Source organism: Ambystoma mexicanum, unplaced genomic scaffold (genome assembly GCF_040938575.1).
Source record: "Ambystoma mexicanum isolate Mex_15411 unplaced genomic scaffold, UKY_AmexF1_1 Mex_scaf60, whole genome shotgun sequence".
Lineage (NCBI taxonomy): Eukaryota > Metazoa > Chordata > Amphibia > Caudata > Ambystomatidae > Ambystoma > Ambystoma mexicanum.
Window position 1 is genome coordinate 595,803 of NW_027182478.1, and position 23,097 is coordinate 618,899.

The following is a 23,097-nucleotide window of genomic DNA, read 5'->3' on the forward strand; positions in this document are numbered from 1 at the left end:
GCAACACCTTTCCTGCCCCCCAAAATACATCTAATTGCAACACAATTCCTGCCTTCAAATGCATTAAAGGCCAACACATTGTCTGCCCCTTGAATAAATGTAAGTGCAACCCACTGCCCGCCCCCAAAACCCTTAAATGTCTCAAGTACAACACATCTGCTGTCCAAAATACATGTATCCAGCTATCTAAGGAGTGCAGCAAGTAGCCTACACAATGTTCCGATTTGAAGGTAGTAATAAGAAGTGGCAGTGTTTTGAGAACAGTAATGGTTGTGCTCACCACCCATACCACCTTACCATAGTTGTTGCTTTAGGGTCAACAGGGGCAAACAAGGAGCGGGAGCTGCTCAACGGAGATGTCCTTTGCCATGGCCCTTTGGAGGATGCCCGGGCACGGCTGCCCTGGGAGGGTCAATGAAGAGGAGAGGTTCTGGTCCAGGGACCTCATCATCGACCAATGGCGAGCAGGGAGGCTGGCAGGGGGAGGGGGGAAGTCACTCAGACGGCCAGGTGCAGGTAGAGGCCGGGCAGGGGAAGTTAACAAACAGCCCCAAATCAAATGGAATGCCAAATACAGAGAACAGGAAATAGATGCAGAGAAAAGGCAGAACAGGCCATAGCAAAATGGATAAAAAACGAGTGCAGAAAGTAGGAAACAGATGCAGCAAGTCAAGGAAAGACAGATCACGTTATAGCAAAAAGGAGAAAAAAAGTGTAATATGGCGGAGGGAGAAGGAACAGGAAATAGGGGGTCACCAGTATGGTGACCCCCCCCCGCCAAGAAGGGGAAATAGGACAATAAACTGTTGATGGGGCAGGATGGGGAGGAAAACACTTGTGTATGAGCGCGATACAAATAAAATATCATATCATGCTGCAGCTCCAGGATAGGCGGGCGAAGGGTTCTTTGCACCTTTGTCCATTACATCAGAGTAGGGCTTGTGCAGGGGGAGTGGTCTATTTACATGCTCGCTCAATTGTGGCCTTGTTGTCCCATATTAAGAAGAGCTGGTCTGGCCTCAGTTATTTAGCCAAAGTGGGCCACAGTGGGAGCGTATATACCTTTGTGGGTGGTGGGCGAACAATACCCGACAGCCTATGCTATAGATGCAGCAAGGCAAGGAAAGCCAGAACATGTCATCGAAAAATTGCAATAAATCAATGCAGAAAGCAGAAACAAATGCAGCAAGGCGTGAAAAGACAGAACAGGTCACAGCAAAATGACAAAAAGGGGTTAGGAACAAGAATCCCCTGCTGGATTCAGCCATGCAGCCTCCTTTCTTCTCTCCTAACTGCTGCTCTCCGCTCTGCTGAGGGCTCCACCTTTTATACACCTGCACCCTGCCTCCCTTGCCTGACTCCAATTAGGCCAATTAATGGGAAATGCCTGACTCTTAGGTTTCTATTGCTTCATCCATCCAAGTACTAGAGTGGTAGGTAATACAGTGCAGGTGTGTATAGCTGCTGTCAGGTGCCTGACTTTGCCTGACCTCGTTAGAGGGACATTTTGGTAGTGTGGTGTAATAGGCCTCTCAATTCATCTTCCTCCTCACAGTACTGTAGGGACTTTTCCCATTGGTAATCTTTCTTACTCTCGGATGCCTCTTCCTCGTCTCAGTATGTGTTGGAATTGGGGAGGGGGGAACAGAATGGGACTTAGCCCATAAAGGCTGAGGGAGAGTAGGGTGATGGATAATTGGGAAAGGGGGTATACCGTGTCTCACCCTCAGGCATCCTCTTCCCACTCTCCAAAGACCCCCTACTCAGGTGACCCTCTCTCGCTTGTACACCCCCAGGGACGGGATCAAACAGTGATGGCCCTTCCCTGGCCACCTGAGGGAAGGATCTGAGGGGAGAAAATGTGAGGATGACCTCAGGTTTCTCACATAGGCCATAGCAAAATGAAGAAAAAAACAAGCGCAGAAAGCAGGAAAAAGAGGAAGCAAGCAAAGAAGGGCAGAACACACCACAGCAAAAAGGAGAAGAAACGAGCGCAGAAAGCAGGAAACAGAGGAAGCAAGGCAGGAAAGGCAGAACAGGGCATAGAAAAATGGAGAGAGAACAAGCGCAGAAAGTAGGAAACAGATGCAGGGAGGCAAGGAAAGGCAGAACAGGACATGGCAAAAAGAAGAATAAACAAGTCCAGAAAGCAGGAGACAGAGGAAGCAAGGCCAGGAAAGACAGATCATGGCATGGAAAAATGAAGGAAAAAACTAGTGATGAAAGCAGGAAACAGATGCAGCAAGCAAAGAAAGGCAGAACAGGACAAAGCAAAATGGAGAAAAAACAAGTACAGAGGCAGGAAAGAGAGACAGAAGGTGACGAAAAGCAGAACAGGGCATAGAAAAATAAAGAAAAAAACTAGTGATGAAAGCAGGAAACAGATGCAGCAAGCAAAGAAAGGCAGAACAGGACAAGGCAAAATGGAGAAAAAACGAGTGCAGAAATCAGGAAACAGATGCAGCAAGGCGAGGAAAGGCAGAACAGGGCATAGAAAAATAAAGAAAAAAACTAGTGATGAAAGCAGGAAACAGATGCAGCAAGCAAAGAAAGGCAGAACAGGACAAAGCAAAATGGAGAAAAAACGAGTGCAGAAAGCAGGAAACAGATGCAGCAAGGCGAGGATAGGCAGAACAGGACAAAACAAAATGGAGAAAAAACGAGTGCAGAATGCAAGGAACAGATGCAGCAAGGTGAGGAAAGACAGATCAGGGCATGGCAAAATGGAGAGAGAACAAGCACAGAAAGTAGGAAACAGATGCAGGGAGGCAAGGAAAGACAGAACAGGACATGGCAAAATGAAGAAGAAACAAGTCCAGAAAGCAGGAAACGGATGCAGCAAGGCGAGGAAAGACAGATCAGGGCATAGAAAAATGGAGAAAAAACGAGTGCAGAAAGCAAGGAACAGATGCAGCAAGGCGAGGGGAGCTCACCACAATGATCCTGTTCCTCGTGCGCAGGCAGTAGGAACTCATGAAGATCTTGTTAGTCTTTTAGCGAGGATGTACGATAGACATATTAGCCTCTAAAATAATACTCCTTCAAAAGAAAATCGACAGCAAAAAATCACTCCTTGCTGAAAAAACTTCTCCCTCCTTTGACACCATCCCTACTAACACCCAATCATGTACCCCTTTTCAGTTCACCGCAGTCTCTAATAAAGAAGTACTAGATACAATAGTTAAACTCAAAGCCTCTAATTGCAAAGAAGACAAATTCCCATCTCACCTAGTTAAACTATGTGCCCCTACCCTATCTCCCATTATCACTGAATTTGCCAACGCCTCCTTTAGTACTAATATAGTCCCTACCAGTATCAAAAAAGCGTGGGTAACACCCCTCCTAAAAAAACAAACTTTGGACCCCACAATCCCCACTAACTACCGACCCATAACCACCGTACCATTTCTCCTGAAAATTATCGATATAATAACTTACTCTCAGATTCAAAACCACCTGGAACACAACAAACTACTGGGGGACCGACAGTCAGGATTCTGCCCTAACCACAGTACGGAAACTGCCCTACTCGATCTGAAGATCCAAATGGATGCATCCAGAGAATGAGGCAAACTCTGCCTACTCATGCTACTAGACCTATCAGCGGCCTTTGATTTGGTCGATCACGACAAATTTTGTGCCACCTTAGCTAATAATTTCAACCTCTCAAACAATGCCACAAACTGGATCAAATATTTCCTCGCAGATAGGACCTCAAGAGTGGGCATAGGTAAAGAAGCAGCCGATCCTCTTCCAGTCCCTTTAGGTGTCCCTCAAGGCTCTTGCCTTTCCCCCACTCTGTACAATGCCGACACCAAGCTACTCTTCGCAGCACTGGACGCTATGGGGGTTATCTACACCAATTTCGCAGATGAAATGCAGATCCTTATCCCCCTAACAGGGAATCACGATCAGGACACACTCCTCATTAAAATCTAATCAATAATACAAAACTGGATGGCCAACAAAAGCCTTTGTCTCAACGATGACAAAACAGAGCTACTCATATGAGGTTCTGCATCCAAAATCGCCTCCCTACAGCATGTCTACTCATCCTTCATCATTGATGGCACCACAATCCCAGTACTCAAACAAGTGAAGACACTCAGTGTATACCTAGGCGGCACCTTAACCATGACCAAACAAATCAACACTCTAGCCTCCTCCACCTCATACACAGCCAAACTCATCTCCCTCAGCCGTAAATTCCTCTCTGCAAATAACTGTGTTAGGTGTCTAGTCATAGGATCGAATCCAAAGGGTCGACAGGTCAAACGATCGACACCAAAGGGTCGACAGGTCAAAGGATTGAATTTTTTTTTTTAATTATATATTTTTTTTAGGTTTTCGTTTAAGGAAAAAAGGTGGTTTTTAGCAAAAAAAAGGGGGTTGGGGATAGGACCCCTGCCCAAAAAAAAAAAGTGAACAAAACAATAAACAAAAATTCGATCCTTTGACATGTCGACGCTTTTGTGTCGCTCCTTTGACCTGTCGACCCTTTAACTGTGAATCCTTTCACTGGCAACCACTGTGTTACACTAGCAAGAGCTCTCATACCCTCGAAGCTTGACTATTGTAACATCCTCTTCCTAGGCACATCCAATACCAATCTAGCCAAACTCCAACTTATGCAGAACAAAGCCCTTCGAGCGACATTAGGCATAAAAAATTCTGATCATATTACTAAAATCAGGAGAACTAATCATTGGCTCCCCATTCAAGCCAGAATATTGTTCAAAACCCTTACTATCACCCACAAATGTATCACCAACAAAGCACCAAAATATCTCCTTAATGCAGTTACCAAGAAACACCAGACCAGACTCCTCAGATCGAACTACAGCGAAAATCTTGACATCCCACGATACAAAAGAGAAAAAGCAGGTGGAATCAGCTTCAAAGTTGTCGCCCCCAGGCCCTGGAATGCCCTTCCCACTAATATCAAGAATGAAACCTCCTACCCACTATTTTAAAAGTCACTAAAAACCTGGCTTTTCTATCAATTCTAACATGAATACAGAACCTAGCTAGCGTATACCTAACCTACATGCCATGTGTATATAACTGTCATAAAAGTGTTACTGTATTATTTCCTGTATTTCCGTACTCTATTCTAAGATTGTATATTGCCATTGTCTGTAACTACGCCGTGATACCTCAGGGTCTGGGCGTATAACAAATGTAATAAATAAATAAATAAATAATGTGTCTTATTAACACATGAGAATCTGGGATTTGCGTGCCATTCTGCGCCCAAATCCCCATTCATCGATACATGGAATCCACTGTGCAGGACTTTTCCTGGACTTGCGTGGAGTTCGCGCAGGGTTGGCACTTCTCTGGGAGCCCTCAAGCGCCTTGCCCCATACACCATGCAGAGCATGAACGTGGCTTGCGCAGAGGGCTGAGAAGGGGGCGGAACATAGAAAATGGGGAAGAACATGCAAAGAAGTGGGCTTTCCGAGGGACGGGCCACGGCAATCCCTCAAACACCCACAATTGGGCCAAACGACATGCATTCATGGAACCACCCGCGCAGCCTCTTGGCATAGTAATGGCCACGCAAATCCCTCGATCTCTGCGCCACTGTTCGTTTCTGCATAAACATGAGGGTCAGGATTTAATAACTGGTTCTGAAATATTTTGTCTACAGGATACTTGGTTGTCAAGCCCCTGTTACATAGATGGCTATACCCTCATGCAGAGAATAGCTATTAAAGGCTCCAAAGGGAGACCTTTGGGTGGTCTGTTAATAGGTGTTAGGACTGGCCTCCAAGTCAAAGAATGTTTCCCTCAATGGCGAGATAATAACGCAATTGCAGTGATTATCTCTGGGCTTTTTGAGAAACAGCTATTTATTGATTAATCTTTATAACCCTCCCGGTAGTATAAGAACCAAAGTTCTGCAAAAGTATTTAGACTTTGTATTAAATTCTTGGATTAATAAAGAGAGAGAATTGTTTTATATGATTACCAGGGACTTTTTTAACGCTGTTGGATGTGAGATTAATGGACATTATTCTGCTGTACCTACTGGTGGGTTTGGTGCTAAGAATAGTCCATCTTCCTGGCATCTGGCATATGTAATGTCTGAACCCTAGAGCAGATCTTGGGGATGACTGTACATTCACCTGGAGCAGGAACGATCAAAAATCACGGATCCATGATATCTTTGTTGTCTCTCACTCCTTTAAACATATTCTGAAAGATGATATCCCTCTATACTCGAGCCTTAGTGGCCATGTTATGCTTACAGGATTTTAAATGTCAATTATGACCATAGAGAGAATTTAACAATGAGAATTGCTGATTGGAATTTGCAAATGAATCGATTAAGTTGGTCAGGTAAAAATGTGGATCTATGTATTGATTTATTGTTTCAATATTGTGCTGAGAACTGCCAATATTGTGAAGATCGGACTTATCAGGGTATATCATTTCTCACATTGATTTTTCCTTTCCTTTTAAGGACTAGAGCCCTCTCCACTCCTGGCGTGTGACTGGACGCCGGTTTGTGCAATTCTATTTTTGCCCACTTTTATAGTTTAATTCCTTTCCGTTGCCTTAATTCTTTTAATTATATGTAATTTCCTTGTAGCCGAATTTTCGGCAGAGGGTGCCTGGCCTCATCCGCTCGTTGGTAAGGAACACTCCTGGGGGCTTGTCTCTCTGACTAGTACGCTCAAAATCTTCCGGAAAGAAAAAGATCCGGCTTTAGAATTGGTCAGGCGGCCCAGCACAGGCTCTATATCATATAATAAAGAGGCGATTTCATTAATCATACCATTAGCTTCCTCAATATGCGTAGACGAAACAACCAGTCTTTTCCCAAGCTGGGCATTTAGCGGGGACTTAGTTATAACACAGCCCCACTCTGGAGGGAAACCTCTTCCTTCAGTTACTCACAAATATAAAAATACAAGAACCTAAAATCCAGAGCACCTTGAGCAAAAACTAAAAACCCATGCCAGGCATAACTTGTCTATGTCTATGCCTAACATGCCTATGCCACATTCAATTAAAACACAATAAAAGTACAACACTGCTACTCAGAACGACAGAGATAAAAACAATCAAAGAAAAATGCAGTTGTCCCAGGGATATTTGGAATGAATACACTCCAGTGTTCCACCTCCAGCAGTCCGGACGAGGCTCGCTCGATCGCTCGAGGGGCTGCCAGTGTACGCCTCCCCCACTCCTCTCAAATCCGTAGAGTCCTTCAGTCTAAGAATGTGCTCCAGTCCGGGAATGGGTACTACAGTGGCTGTGTATTTATTTATTTATTTATTTGACATTTGTAGAGCGCACGTGGCCCTCAGGCAGGTAGGCGCCTGAATTAAGGTTAAGGTTACAGAATTAGGTGAGATTGCTTAGTTACAATTCCAGTTACACTTAAGGTTGCCGTTACAAATATTGCGCTAGTTGCATAGAAAAACGCGAATAATAACGCTGTTAGATGTCAGTCGCTAGCAAGCTAAAAAGAGAGAACAAATACGCCACCCAGCACCTTGTAGAGCACAATACACAGTGCATAGAAATATGCAGCCATCGGGCATCAGTCAATCTTTGATCGTTTTTTCTCAAACCTTCCCAAACCTCAAAGTCCCCTGGAAGTGCCCCTCCCAGCAAAACCTTTGCGAGACTAGCCCCTGTGCTGGAGATTGCGGCCATGACAGTCGAAAGCGCGTGGCCCTCGCAGCCCGCACGATGGGGCAGTAACACAGGCATAAGCACAGGCTCGAGCACAAGGAAAGGAATTTGCTGGTCGCATGGACACAATCAATCACTGGGGGGTGTAGGTCACATAAAGCGTAAGGGAGGAGTGCTTCCAACAAAGGGACAGTAAAGCAACAGCCCCAAATAACCCCAAATAGTCTCTGAAGGTCTCATGGTATACAGAATTCAGGCATTACCAGCACGAGTATCACTGGGACCAATATGTAGAAAAATGCTCACAATAGATGACTCACAGTGGAGTGAGGCTCTTTACATCCCTGGGCTAATAGCCTCCGGCTCCCAGTAGCCGAACGCCCTTTTCTGAACAGGCTTCGCTGGCAAGGGCCCCAGCTGACTTTAACTAGCCTGGAGGTCTGTCACTGGCAAGTCGGGTGCCTCCTCTCTGGGAATCCTTGCTGTGGCTCTCAACAGCCGAATGCCCTTTTCCGCACAGGCTTCGCTGGCAAGGGCCCCAGCTGACTTTAACTAGCCTGGAGGTCTGTCACTGGCAAGTCGGGTGCCTCCTCTCTGGGAATCCTTGCTGTGGCTCTCAACAGCCGAATGCCCTTTTCCGCACAGGCTTCGCTGGCAAGGGCCCCAGCTGACTTTAACTTGCTGGGAGGTGTGTCACTGGCAAGTCGGGTGCCTCCTCTCTGGGAATCCTTGCTGTGGCTCTCAACAGCCGAATGCCCTTTTCCGCACAGGCTTCGCTGGCAAGGGCCCCAGCTGACTTTAACTTGCTGGGAGGTGTGTCACTGGCAAGTCGGGTGCCTCCTCTCTGGGAATCCTTGCTGTGGCTCTCAACAGCCGAATGCCCTTTTCCGCACAGGCTTCACTGGCAAGGGCCCCAGCTGACTTTAACTTGCTGGGAGATGCTGGAAGTGTGTTGCTGCGGGTCTCAACAGCCTACATCTTTTTCTGAACAATGGCTCACATCGGGCTGTGGTGTGCCCACGTTGCAGGGTGCAGTTTTCATTGGTTTTGAAACTGTCACAAAGCATCATGGCGGCTTGTGTTTACAGGAGTTCCAGAGTGAATGTTCAGCAGTGGGCCAATTGGATTACTTGTTGGGGTGCTTTCAGAGTGTGGGGGGGTGTAAAACCCTGAACATGCCGGAATGGGCCGGAACGGTACCCTTATATATGGAAAGGCAGCGAAACTCAACTGAAAATGATGCAAACACACATGAAGAACATTTTGAAATGAGGAAGGTGAAACAATGTGCTGTCATTAACCCATTACTGCCACCAAATCTACATGTTATCACACTAGCATGTATATGCATCCCCATGGCTTTATAAACACCTTTAAGCATCTGAAACACTTTATATGAATACAACATAAAACATATCCGCCATATTGCTCTAGCATGATAATGCGGGAGTCAACAATCATGAGCATCCTGCTCTGGGTCTTCGTATTTATGTCCGTAGCACCACCGGTAATAGTCATGCTTCAAACATATTTTCACAACACACGCCGCAAAAGCCTGAACCGTTACACTCCAAAAGGGTGTCATCTTCTCCTTCTTCATCAGAACTTTCAAAGCGTTTCAAACCGTCACATTTCTTACACGTATTACAACCATGGGTTGCTGTACTTTCGATCATTTTTGAACAGCACATACAGTAAAAATTGACGGTATTGAAAGAAGAGCTCTGACTCTCAGCTCCGTCAAGTTTATCTGGTGCTTTCTGCAATTCAAAAAAAGAAAGAAGTTTAACTCTTGAACATGTGTTTTTACAGTTTATTTTTCACACACACACAAACACACCCACACACACCCACACACCCAGACATACTTTATTACATACCATATTGCACATTTCAGAACCAGCATCTTCCATTTCACAGGTGCTAGCAACGTCCATAAACAACTTGTCTTCATCGGAAGATGGTAATAAAGGTGGTTTCCCTCACCTACCGCGCTCACAACCTAATATTCAGTTATTTTTTTTTATTTTTTTTATTTTTTTTTATTTTGATATAGCTGATTACATCAACTTTTCAAAATCACCAGTCATTATATATCATAACAGAGTAAATACATTAAGATCAAAGAGGATGCAAAAGGAGAAGAATTACAACTTTAAGCATATGGACCAAAATGATAAAAGTAATATTTGAAGCAGTTAGGTGTCTGAATACATTAAAACAAATATGAGTAACTAAAATAACCAGCATTTAAGAAAGAAGACCAATTGTTACTATACAGTTCTAAATTTAGCGACATTTATCTTGTTAAAGTGTCCATTCAACATACTTATAACAGTATCTCATCAGATAGAACATTTTCTAGAAACTGAACAATGGCCTTCATAACTGAAAATCTGGTACTCCTAAATAAAATACTCCAAATCTCATTTTCATCCTTCTCCATGTACAAACTCAAAAGGTTTTTGCAATGTTTCTCACGGATAGCATTCAGGTATGGACATGACACAATTAAGTGTTGGAGGGTTTCCTTTGCACATTGATTTTTACAAAAACGGCAAAAGTTAAGATCCGCATGAATAATTTTGCGCCTGACCAAAACCTCTCTCGTCAACCACAGGTTCAACCTCATTGGTAGTAATTTATTACGAATGTTTGCCGATGTGCATTTCAGGAGGTAGCCAGCCGCTTGTCCTAGGCGTTTGGACCCAAAGAGGTTAGGATCGAAGTCTTTGTAGTTTTCGCACAACTCATGATTTATGATCCAATCCCAATAAAGGAATTTTTTCTTTGCACGAGTGGGGTTATCAATAAGGAATTGCAAGGAGATGTTAGCTCCAACTAATGTGTCTAATACAAAATTTCGCCATTTCATGGGAAAAGGCGCAGAGGACCCAGATAACTGTCGAGCTACTGTACTCAGGATGTTATTATTGGTGATTCCAAGCAGGCTTTTCCGAAAAAAGGCGCACATTCTCCATTTCACTCTGCTATGCAGAGAGTTCAAACCCAATTCAAATCTTAATATGGGTAGAGGTACGCAATTTGGGAGTCGCAACACCCTTTTCCAGAAAGTAGCCTCAAGTCTATTCCATGAGTTATCATTAGAGTATAATTTTGATTCAGCGCCATAGAGCAAAATAGGAACCACCTTTTGTTCATAGAACATCAGAATATGTTTCAGCGTGAATTTCCCGTATTTATATACAAGAATTTTGGCTTGCGATATCAGACTCAACAATTTTGTGTCTAGGATGTGTGTAAATGCGTCATCAGTGGCAGTGTTTTGAATAACAACGGCCAAATACTTATATTCTGAAACAATTTCCATGGTTTGTTGTTGCAAGAACCACGACCCCTTATAAGTTTTACATCTTCCATGATGCCTACAAACCATAATCTGAGATTTGGTCAGATTAATTGTAAAATGGTTTGACTCTGCATAGTGTGAAAGGGCAGTCAGCAAATTTTGCAAACCCTTCAGAGTCTGGGAGACCAAAACCAGGTCGTCTGCATAAAGCATCCACGGGATGCGTTGGCCACCCAACTCCGGAGCGTCGGCAGTAATGCTAAAAAAATATAGGCCCAAATCAAAAATGAAAAGATTAAACAATGTGGATGCCAATATACATCCCTGCTTGAGTCCCACAAACGTCGGAAAAGGTGCAGATAAAAGGCCTTCACGTGTAAGTCGGACTTGCATAGAAGTGTTCGTGTGAAGTTGTATAATTAGGGCCACAAGAGAACTAGGGCAGCCAAACGCTTTTAATTTATTAAAAAGGAGGTTCCGATCTATAGAGTCAAAAGCTGACCGGAAATCTATGAATGCAAAATATAGAGTTTGTTTCCTGGTTACATATTGGGATTTCAGCATGTTGATGGTAATGATATTAGGAATTGTCCCCAAACCACTGACAAAGCCCGATTGAAGAGGGTCCTGTCTAAAATGATTCTTTGTCCACTCATTTAATTCTCGCAAAATGAGTCGGCAAAAAATCTTTCCAGAAACATCCAATAATGAGACGGGTCTGTAGCTTGCCGGACATGCACGATCACCCTTTTTGTACATCGGAATGAGAATTGACTGCCCCCAGGATATGGGAATTTTTTGGGAGTTATTAACCGCTTCAAACATAAGAGATAATATGTCAGCCCAGATATCCAGGAATTGCTTTAGGTGCATGTTAGATAGGCCATCCGGGCCAGGAGCCCTGGAATTACTGGCTCGTTTAATTAGATGCACGATATCTTCTTTAACAAAGCATAGATTAAATGCAGTATCAAACTTTGTAAGCGAAGCAGATGAAAATGCTTGAGAGCTAGCAAATAAGTCAGAGTAATAACGTACCCACGCATCCTCTGAGACATCATTTGTCTGAATAGCGACCTGGCGGCCTGATGTTGTTTGATTTATAATCTGCCACGATCGGGACAAATTTTTAGATGCCAAGGATACTAGCATACTTTCCCCATCATTTTGATACAGTTTGGTTTTCATACCTCTTGCCCAATTTCTATAGCTCGTTTGTATCCGCAAGAGAGCAGCCTGACTTAATTCTGGAGAAAGTTTGCAAGCCTTCTTTTTCTCAGCCCGAACTATAGATTTTTTTAGTCTAATTTCATGATTGGGAATGTGCAAGTGCAGTGTTTGTTTTTGTTTGTGCATGGTGGAACATGGTTCAAAGAGCTGCATTACGTCATAATAGACACCATCAGATAAAGAATCACTCACAACATTACTTGTTAGTTGGGCATGATAACATGATCTAAAAGCTTTTAAGGAGTGTTCCGACCACATTAGACGATTTCTAGCCGGATTCACTTCATAGGTCCCTTTAAGATAGACCGATTGCGACTTAGTGATTATTTTATTAGTACAACAAGTTGTGTGCAGAATGTTATGATCACTTGTATTCGATTCTATTATACGAAAATCTAGGACCATGTTTAACATCTGCGCATTGACATAGGTAAAATCAATAATCCCGAAACTACATGCCCGATGCCATGTAGGTCTTGGTGGAATATCTTGAGGAAAGGCCCCATTTAACATGTAAAGATTACGTGATTTAATAAACATTAGCCACATGTCAAGGCGTTTTTGTTCGGATTTAGAGTGAGGCCCCAAACAATGTAGATTTAAATCACCTGCTAAATAGATCATGTCAACAAGCCCATCCAACATGATTAAATCAAAAGCATGTGCCAGTGACTCAATGAAACTATCATCAGAAATACCCACAGGGTTCCAATAGATGTTAATAACGGCACATGCAAAGCTCTCTCCCTTCATTCTAGACATTTGTATGAACTCATTCGGACAAAACCACGGGGTTATTTTTAAACCAGAGGATTGTTTGACAGCGGTTAGTAGACCAGAAGTTGGACGGCCCACACAATGTTTTACTGCAGGAGCCAAACAGACATCATAGTTGTTCCAGGACTGGACGCTGGTCAGCCAAGATTCTTGAAGCAGAATTACATCACAGTTCAGCACATGCTGCGTATGGTTATTGATTAAATGTCGATTCCCTCTGGAATTCCAACTGACAAAGGAGAGATTAGATGGAGCGAGAATCGAATGCTAACCTTGCTTGATCTGACATTGACCGCTACATGACTGTGCTGGCCGATCTTGGAGTCTACTTCTTTGTTGGCTTAGAAGTGGCTCAACACGCGTAGAAGAACTATCTAATATGTATGGGGTTGGAAGCACATTGAAGCCAAGATCATTAATTTGGGATTTCACAGCCCAAATAGCATTGACCACCACCCTTGAATTAATCCACAGATTTACCGAGGATTGCTTGGAGGGATCTGTAAATTCAACAAGTTCGATATCTATGGTTCCTATGTCATCAAGGTCTGGGATTTCACGAAAAATCGACAGCACAGACGCCCGATTTAAGTTATACTGTTTAGCAGGTAGAGGCTGACAGCTAAGAGTCAAGGAGTGGATCGCCGGACGTTTAAAACGGGCAGCGGTAGGTTTTTGTTTGACTGATGGTGGAAGTTCATTAGACCTTTTACACGCTCCTTTGTCTGTATTTGAACTGGAGACTGTTTGAGAGGCAGTGGAGACCTCCAAGAACTTAGTAAAGGTTTCCTGTAGAAGGCGTTCCATATCACCAGAAAAAACTGGGTTAGGACCAGGTAACTCTGAGCTGGTAGCATTTGCAGGATTCGCCTTCCCTAAGGATTGCAAAGAATTAGTGTTGAGTGCCTCCGACACTGCCGGCAAACTTGATCTTTTTAATATCGAAACTACTGCAGGCACAGGCACCTGCTCGACTGCAGGTGCAGCCTGCGGAAAAGTTAATTTTTTTGTGACAGATTTCGAAGCCAAATATTCGTCAACGGCCCTATGTATTTCTTTACGACGCTGTTCGTCGACCCCTAAGTTCTGAGTCGAGGGGGGTTTAAAGGTAGAGCCAGTTGCTATTGGGCTAGGCCTGCCAAGAACATCACTAGTCAACGTGCTCAAACTTGGTTTGGTAGAAATGTTTTGAGAGAGCTGATTAGCCGCAGTAATCAGTTCATTTAGGGGACTGTATGCCAGGGCTGGATCAGAAGGAGCCGGCTGTATTTTTTCTTTTTTTATCTGATTTTGTAAATCATATTTTCTTGCAATAGCTTTAGATGCCTATATTGTGGGAGTAGCTCAAACTGACAGCTTGCTAATAAAAGCTTTGACTTGCGAGGATTGGCGAGAGCCCGCTTTGATATTTTTCGTTTTCTTTGTCTGTTTTTGCAAAGAAGAGTTTTTAGGGATGGAATTCCTAAAGTCAGACACAGGGTTTTTAGTCCCAAATAAAGCATACGTGGGAATCTTATGTGGATCAATTTTTGGCTCATGTTCAATTTCCACAATGTCCACTATAGGCTCAAGTATAAAAGGTATGGGCTGAAACTCCTGGACAGTAGGTTCAATTACCAATTAAGTCTGTGTAAACACAGAATGTTTAACAGTTGATGGTACATTCAAATTACTCAAGTTTTCTAACCTATTGGAAATTACATGTTGGTTCATGAATAACTGGTCAAACTGATTCGAATGAGCCTCCGCCTTTAAAACCAGGACTTTGAACAGTTTGGCCAGGGCTAAAATAGCATTGTTCATAGATGTAAGTGCAATGCTCGTGTTTACAGTTCGGGAATCATTGCCACCCATGTCAAGGGGGGCTTTTCCAGCTACCTTTCTAGGAGTGGGGACAGTAAAAGAAGGATTCGCAACTGAATCAACAGCACTCACGTTCGTAAAAAGTGCAGGAGACTTGGATAGATTTTTTGAGTTCGTGTGAGGGAATAAAACAGAGGAATTAATATCCAAGTCAATAACAGGAATATCCTGAGACACAGAATTCACAGATGAAATAGAAATTGATGTATCACTTACAGCTATAACAGACGCATTACAGGCCTCGAGAGGCGGCGCCACAACACCAATTAGTACATTTGTGAGTATAACACTATCAGTAAGCGAAACATTTTCTTTAGCAAAAGTAACAGATGGGCCAGACAATGCCATTGATTTGCAGGTCTCACCAGTTCGCCCTTCCCCCACATGATCCGAAGACATTTCATTGTCAGTTGGATTTTTTTCAAATGTGTTGGTACTCACAGGGAGGCCGTGCGAAAAGATTTTTGTATCCATACGCTCTATTGCAGGCTGTTGCAAAGAGATTACTACGGGATTTCCAGTTGGTAATATTGCGTGTCCAACACGACTTGAGTCCTTGCAAAAAGGGCGAATGTCCATTCCAAGAAGAAGCTCAGCACCACTCTGTGTCGCGCCTCTGGCGCTTGTACGCGGAGTGGAGCTGAGACGAGGTCTTTTTGTGTTGACAGAATAAGAAGATTTAGAACAACTGGGGCCATTAGTGCTATGTAATGTAGTTACCATTGGCATACCAGTCTTTAAAGAGTTTAAATTTCGTTTCATAGTTGGGGAAGTATGTATTTAAAGAGTAAGTAGCACAAAGCAAAAGATCAGTATTGATGATTGGCAATAAAAAAGAACTTTCACCGCTTGCCGCGGTGAACGCGGCGAAGCGTCAAAGCGGGACTTAGGCCGGGACTTCGCTGGTGCGCGCGCGCGGTGCGCGTGCGAATCTCGTTATAAAGATCCGCCCACCAAGGTAAGCGAAGCAGTGCCTACAAAAAAAAAGGCGTATTAGGTAAAAGTCCATCAAGTCCAGCAATGTCCAATATGCTGAATAGCGCTGTATGTAGTCACCTTCTGGTTGCCGTAGTGCTGAATCCAAGTTTCAGCGAGCACGGGTAGCTCACGAGTGAAGTAAGGCACAGAGAGCAGTAGAAGCAGTAGCAGCGTCCACCAGCGGCAAAGCGGGACTTAGGCCGGGACTTCGCCGGTGCGCGTGCGAATCTCGTTATAAAGATCCGCCCACCAAGGTAAGCGAAGCAGTGCCTTCTGGTTGCCGTGGTGCTGAATCCAAGTTTCAGCGAGCACGGGTAGCTCACGAGTGAAGTAAGGCACAGAGAGCAGTAGCAGCAGTAGCAGTACTATACTAATGTATATTCAGTTATACATTAGTATAGTAAAGACATTACTCAAATACATATTGGACCATGTGCAAATATCTTGTATTATTATGTATTATTTATTCCAGCATCACAAGCCCTGGAATAAATAATAAATAATAATAAAAGATATTTGCACATGGTCCAATATGTATTTGAGTAATGTCTTTACTATAGAATGTATAACTGAATATTAGGTTGTGAGCGCGATAGGTGAGGGGAACCCACCTTTATTACAATATATTTGTTCAGTTGTTAGTGAGAAACTAACTGCTCCCCACTTCTGCTGCTCCTGGTGAGATATATTAATTATTCCCAAAAAACAAACAGGCCATTTGCGCACATTCCAAACAAGGTTTCTCACACACCCAATTTCCATTAATCGGAAGATGGTTGTAACTCTGGCGTCATGGCGGCCTCTGGAAACAGCTCATCCTCATACAGGGGCTCTTTAAGAGACTTCATAGACTCATCCATATCTACGTAGTCTGCATCTGTGTAGTCGGCATCCACTATAGCTGCATCTACACCAGCCCTGCATTCATCAGAAGCCTTGATAGGGGAAACAGCCTGTGACATGTCATCAAAAGTCATCACATCAAGGCGTTCACACAGCTTATCCATAGCCATGGCATAATCAAGCTCCCCATCAGCGGTTGTAGTTGTTGCCGGCTGACTTTCAGGGCTGTTGTAGTTTTGAATGATGCTCAAATCATCGGCCCCTGGAATATTCTTAGACTAGTAGCTGTAGCGCTTCATGATTCCGGGTATCGCGGACGCTGCGCAAGCAGGTTTTTCCAGGGCTTCAGGAGCGGTGTGTACCTCCCTCCCAAACGTCCACTGTATATATAGGCCCTTCACGCCACACCCCTAAAGATGGCCCCGCGCAGACATCATCTCCAGGTGCCCCATAGTGCAAAAACTGGGAACACTTCCGGGTCTTTGGGGGGACATCAGGGGCAGAATGGTCAAGACACATACCCATAGTATGGGTATCAGGCAAAACACACTAGGCCACTTCCGGAATAGGTCACCAATCATGTTTGGACTTCCAGGGGAACCCGGGTGGGGGCCCTGGGGATTACAGACTTTGTGGGGGCCTTGCAGCTAGCACCTATGATGTCACATCTGGGGTAACACATCTGCTAGGGGCTAAATTCCGGTTAACCACCACTACATTACTTATGGGACAGGCTTTCCGCTAGGGCGGGACTTCCGGGTCACCCGCATGATGTCACATCCGGAACCGGACTTCCGCTAGGGAGGGACTTCCGGGGTTACAGGGCGTGCCCACCTGTCAAGCGTTAATGAATTGCTGATGAAAGGTATAATCGTATTCTACTGTTGGCTCTATTGATCATTAGGCGAACAACACCATCGCTTTTATTGAAATGGGAGAGTATAAGAAGGAAGCAGTGGCCATGTGGTGGGACAATAAAGTGGCAGCATTGCAGGGGGGCTGGAGGGAGTTGTGAGGCATTCCAGATTTCAGTGATTCTCATGACTATGATGTTGGGACTGAGGGAATTAAAGTATTCAAAAGAAAGTATGTTTTGTTGCTAATTGATTTGGCATTACTGAACTGAAGGGTGAAGGTAAAAGGGGGGCCATAGGTAAGATGGGGGCTCTGGGGCAGTATAGCTGAAACTGGTGCCTGTTGTTGTTGGTGTGTGGCATAGGAATAGGGTGCACCATGGGAGGAGGGGTTGGGGAGGGTTGTGGAACGTGAGGAGTCCTGGGATAGAGCTTGAGAAGGGAGTATGCAGGATAGGAATAGGCGTGAGGAATCGAGTCGATGTAAGGTGGGTGAGGTATAGGTTACAGGCAGCGGTAGAGGCCAACAGATGTCAGGTTTTACTGCACCCCACTTTACCTCAGATGACCCGGTGTGGAGGATCCCCGGGAAAACTCAAAAAGAGGCCCTAAATGGCAGTTATCGGGTGGTGCTGGTACCACTAGAGGTATGTGTGGCAAGTGTGGTTTGGCAATGGCTGCTGCCCTCACATGGCTTCTGAAATCGAGTGTTGATGTTTCACGATTCCGGGAGTCCTTGGAGAGAAAGGAAGATCGCTCCAGGCTACCAAAGGTCTCAAAAGAGAGAATGCATTCAACATTGGCTCCACAATGTGCATGTTAAGGATAATTATATGATTAAGAAGAAAGACCAATACGATTTCAAAACTTCTACGTGAAATAATGTGAACATTATTTGACAATCCTATCAGTTGGTAGAATCAATTTATGCATCATCATAGACCACGCTACCCACTCATGCACCAATTACTCTTACCATACAGTCCAGGAATTCCTAAAGGGCATTCTCAGAGTGTGGCTGAGGCTACATCGTATGCCACAGGACAGCCAGTGTTTGCTTCACACCCGTGGATTTGTTATGGGCATTATTTGGGATGAACACAGAGTTCTTGGTTTGCGGTTCTGTAATACTATGAGAGTATGCTCACCTGTGGGTACGTGTAAATACGCAGTATCCGGGCCATTTCTACTGACAGTGTGGACGGGAAATCATCGATGATCGATATCACAGGCTTGCGATGTCCACGTTTAAAATTCACAGCTGATCCCACTCCTCCAGAGAGTATCCCAAAGGCTCCGCGTGTTGACGATATTCCACGTTGGCAGGAGTCGTACACATGAAATCCCAGAGACACATTAGGTAGCAGTGTAGGGTTCTGGTTGATCTCCTCCACGGCGTAAACAAACGCCAACATGTTAATGTATGACTGGAGGTGGGTTCTGAAAAAAGAGTTCAAGAAACAGTGTGAATTGGAGAATTAGTCCTGGACTGCGAACAACAAAAAGCAATGAGCTTTATAGATGCACAAGTTGTGAGTGAGTATGGACAAGGATAACACTGCTTGGTAAAGCACTTTCAGTATTACTGTGTGCTTGAGTGTGTTCATGGACCTGGGTCAGAAACAACATCATTTCACAGACTCTGTGCTTGCTTGTCCGGAAGCACAATAGTTCCTTTGTTTGATAGCATTACATTATACAGTCCCTGTGCTTGAGTGTGGCGCAACTGTGTACACAACCTGCATGCACCACACATTGAGTGCAGTAGAAGTGGGTAAACTCCCCAAAGATGGCCTGTGAGGTGTTGTCGGTCACAGTTACTGGTATGATCAAGCCTCCCTCTCCCCTACAATGCTCACCAGGCCTCCCCATTCCAAGCAATGCCCAGGCACCCCTAGAAAGGTGCACACCTTATTTCTACCTCTTTATTGACAGTGCAAGAGCCCCAGCATAGCAGGGGGACATGTTCTAATCCCTTTGAGGCTTGGCTGTCTGACACAGGACCTTCATTTTGGAAGACCTGGAACATGTCTGCGTGAATTTCTGGAACAGTTTTAAAGGTTGGTGGGATACAAACTACCCAAATTTAGGGTGGTATGAGTTTTGCCCAAACTGATCCGCCCAAATCGAGAACATCCCCTCCAGCTGCAGAATATGTTTCACATATGAGTCAAAAGACAGCTTGTGTATTCTATAAGGGAAAAGATGCTGTAACATTTGGCTTTTATCATTTGTTAAGTACATTTGAGTGCTTCACACATTGCGTGACATGGTGTAGGGTGTTGTAGTGCACCATAGTATAGTTTGCTTACGAAAAATGTATGCAGACATCTTTTAGCTTCACACCGCATTCAGTATTTTTGCATGCATAGTGTAAGTAAGGCATGGTATCAAAGCAAGACAGACACAAGTGATCACAGTTCAAGGGTGTTCATTGAACTTTCAAAGAGGAGTGATAAACGCCTAATCTAAACCTACATCTAAGATGGGAGCAAGCTACGACCATCAAATAATAATAATACAGTCCTTGTGAAGTGTAGTCAAATAGTCTATACAAAAAAAAAATGCCAATACTTACCGCTATGCTACAAAAATAGTGTGGGATAAAGTTCACAAGAAAAGAAGGAAGTGTTCACAAAATGATAAGTCAGGATGTTATGGCCAGGGTCTCCCTTCCCCACATTTTTATCACGGTACAATGTGGGACACGTGAGCACAGCACACTCCTGTGCTCCTCCAGCGATTGGTTACAGTTCTGCTCAATGATATCAGGACCTTCTTTGTCTAAGTCTCTTTCCTGCAAAGTCTCTTGCTTCAGAGGGCCTGATATCACAAACGATAAAAGAAAAGTTCCTTTTGTGTATCTTGTTGTCAGGTGATCACCATTCACCCTTGGATCCCCCTCAGTCGGGCTCCGATCCTTCACTCAAAATTAGCCTCCCTCAGTCGGGCTCATACCAGCCACTCATTGTAGACAACCCTCAGCCGGGATCACGTTTGTCACAATGTTCACGTGTGTGTTATTTTCCACTCTTGCTCGTAGGCATCCCTCAGTCGGGATTCAGCTGCCTTTGTTTTCCCTTGGCATCCCTCGGTCGGGTTTATATTTTCCACTATATTATAGTTCATAAGAAAGTCATTCTAGACCCCTTAGGTTCTTCCCTTACCCAAGACTGGGTCTCAGCACCCAGCCAGGCTTTCCCTTAAGCCCCCAGTCAGGCTTCACACACTTCTATCATCACAATGTTTTCGGGTGTGTTACTGTTCACCCAAATTCGCAGGTATTTGCATTCACCATGCGTCAAAGATTTTCGACTGTACATGGGTGTGTGTCTTGACCCTCGTATGACCACTTTGACATCTTACGCCGACCTCCCCTGAGGCCTCCTGGTACTTGTATTTCAAACACTAAACGAAGACTTTTGAATATGCTCAGGATTTGACACAACCCATTTGCAGGACCACTTCGATTCCCCAGTACAACTATATTTGGTACCAGTTTAGTTCACAGTTCATAATTCACAAAAGACCTCTGCCTATTGTTGTTGTTCTTTTCATGTAATGTTGCCACTGCAACCTGGAGTCTAACACAGTCCGGTCTCCTATCAATTTCCTCCGACTGCTCGACTTTGCTGAACTCGTTGGCTTTTCTTTTTCCACTGGAGTCAAGGACAGTACCACACTAGCAACCGCTTCTCCCCACCCTGACTATCAGTGCGGAAGGGCCCCATGTAACATTGATAACCGTCACACTACTCGCCATCTGTGATTCTCGGTTTTACGCTTCCTTTCTGGGAGGCTTTGCCGGTCTGGGTTGAAAAGGGCAAGGGCAATTCCCTCCTCGTCGTCCTTTCTTCTCTCGCCGCCTGTCTCCTCCGTTTGAACTGCTGTTTTAGAAGAACTGCTTCCTCTTGCGTTTGGCCTTGCCCAGAGTATGATTTCGTGCCCTGCCTTTAATCTGTGTGGGGAAGATTGATGGAAGTCAGGTGTATGTAATTGTCGGCAATTGCCTGACTCTGCCTGACCCTGGTGTTGGGACATGTCAGGTATACGGCTCTTGTATCAGTCTGTCGTTGCTCACGGTGAAATGTCTGTGAGAAAATATTTGTGTCAGAAAAGGGGGGTGGAGCTTCCAAGTATCCTACTGGGTAGGATGGTGAAGAGGTATCATAAGGGAGTGGATACAGCGTCTCACCCTTCGGTGTCTCACTTCCACTTCCAGAAGACGCCCCATCCAGGTGATCCTCCTGCCCTGGTCTACCCCCAGGAACTGGATCCAATAGCAATGGCCATGTCCTGGCCACCTGGATGACAGATCTCTGGGGACCAGCGGGTGAGACACATTCAGGTTTCTCACAATACACTCCCATCAAAAGGCATATAGAATATCCACTTGTGTTTATAGATTTATTTTCAGTATTTTATTGGTTTGGTAAAGCACTTTGTGAAGAGAACCATCTGCTTCAGTGCGCTCTCTAATGTGGGATACAGTGAGGGACGGACACAGGGAAAGGATTTCAGGTTGGTTTGTCTGGAAAGTATTGGATGGTGGGGGTTTCATCTCGTACCTTGGAGAATAAGCCCAATAAAGAGATATGCTAGTGTGCCGGGAAGGAGGGAGATGCATTATTGCTCATCAAGGCAATACCCAATGCAGAGATATGCTGATGTGCCAGGAAGGAGGGAGATACATTATCAATAATCAAGGAAATACCCAATGCAGAGATATGCTGATGTGTCTGGAATGAGGGTGATGCAATACTGCTCCTCAAGGCAATAACCAATGCAGAGGTTTTTTAAAAAAAAATAATTTTATTGGTTTTTACTGATACATAAGTAGTAGCATTTCACAGCACTGTCCTCAGCAATGTCTACAGCCATCACTTTATAGCGTATCATAATCTCTTCCCCAACATCCGCCTTCCCTTGCCCTCCTTCCCACGCAACTCCCACCCCTCAACCTTGCCAAATGCACAATTGTACTATCAACTCACAAATCTTACATAATTTGGAACACCTCACACCCTTGTTTGGGTTACTCCGCCCCCTCTGCTTCTGCGGCTTCCTTAGTGAACAGGGTTTGCAACAAGACCTCCCATACCACAATACCCAACGTGGCCTCCCCATGGCTGCCCCATACCGCCCTCTTCCATGGCACAGTTTCCGCCATCGCCAACCGTTTCAGGTCCCGCCACCATTCCTCTACTTCTGGGCTTTTGGGGGATTTCCATGACATTGCTATTCTGCGTTTGGCGAGGACGCACGCCAAGTCCTTAATTTTATGCACGTTTCATACCCTTGGGACGCGGAAAACGGGCCTGCAGGAAACTTCCCCGGGAAAGCGCATCAAATTTCAACCCCTCCTTGTGTAATCTACTTGCCACACTCTTCCAGTATAGCCCCATAACTGGACATGCCCAGAACACATGCAATATCCCTGCTTCGTCGCTTTACACCTGGGGCACGCCTGTACCATCGCGCCCGGAAACCTTGAGATCCTCTGAGGCGTCATATATGCCCTGTGTGTTATCAGCAGTTGTATAAGCTGCTGTCTCGCATTCCGTGACACCCTCTTATGGTATCCCAGTACCC

General features: G+C 44.6%; 1 protein-coding gene across 1 annotated transcript in view; it reads right to left on the reverse strand.

Annotated features, from left to right (window-relative positions):
- The window catches only part of LOC138562534 (vomeronasal type-2 receptor 26-like), a 353,413-nt gene extending 333,879 nt beyond the window's left edge, over positions 1-19,534 (reverse strand). Inside the window, exons 1-2 of the mRNA XM_069642778.1 lie at positions 19,416-19,534; positions 18,654-18,945 (exon numbers count right to left, since the gene is read on the reverse strand). Of these exons, the coding sequence (XP_069498879.1) occupies positions 18,654-18,945; positions 19,416-19,534 (411 nt within the window). The remainder of the gene's footprint in view (positions 1-18,653; positions 18,946-19,415) is intronic.
- Positions 19,535-23,097: the final 3,563 nt, after the last annotated feature.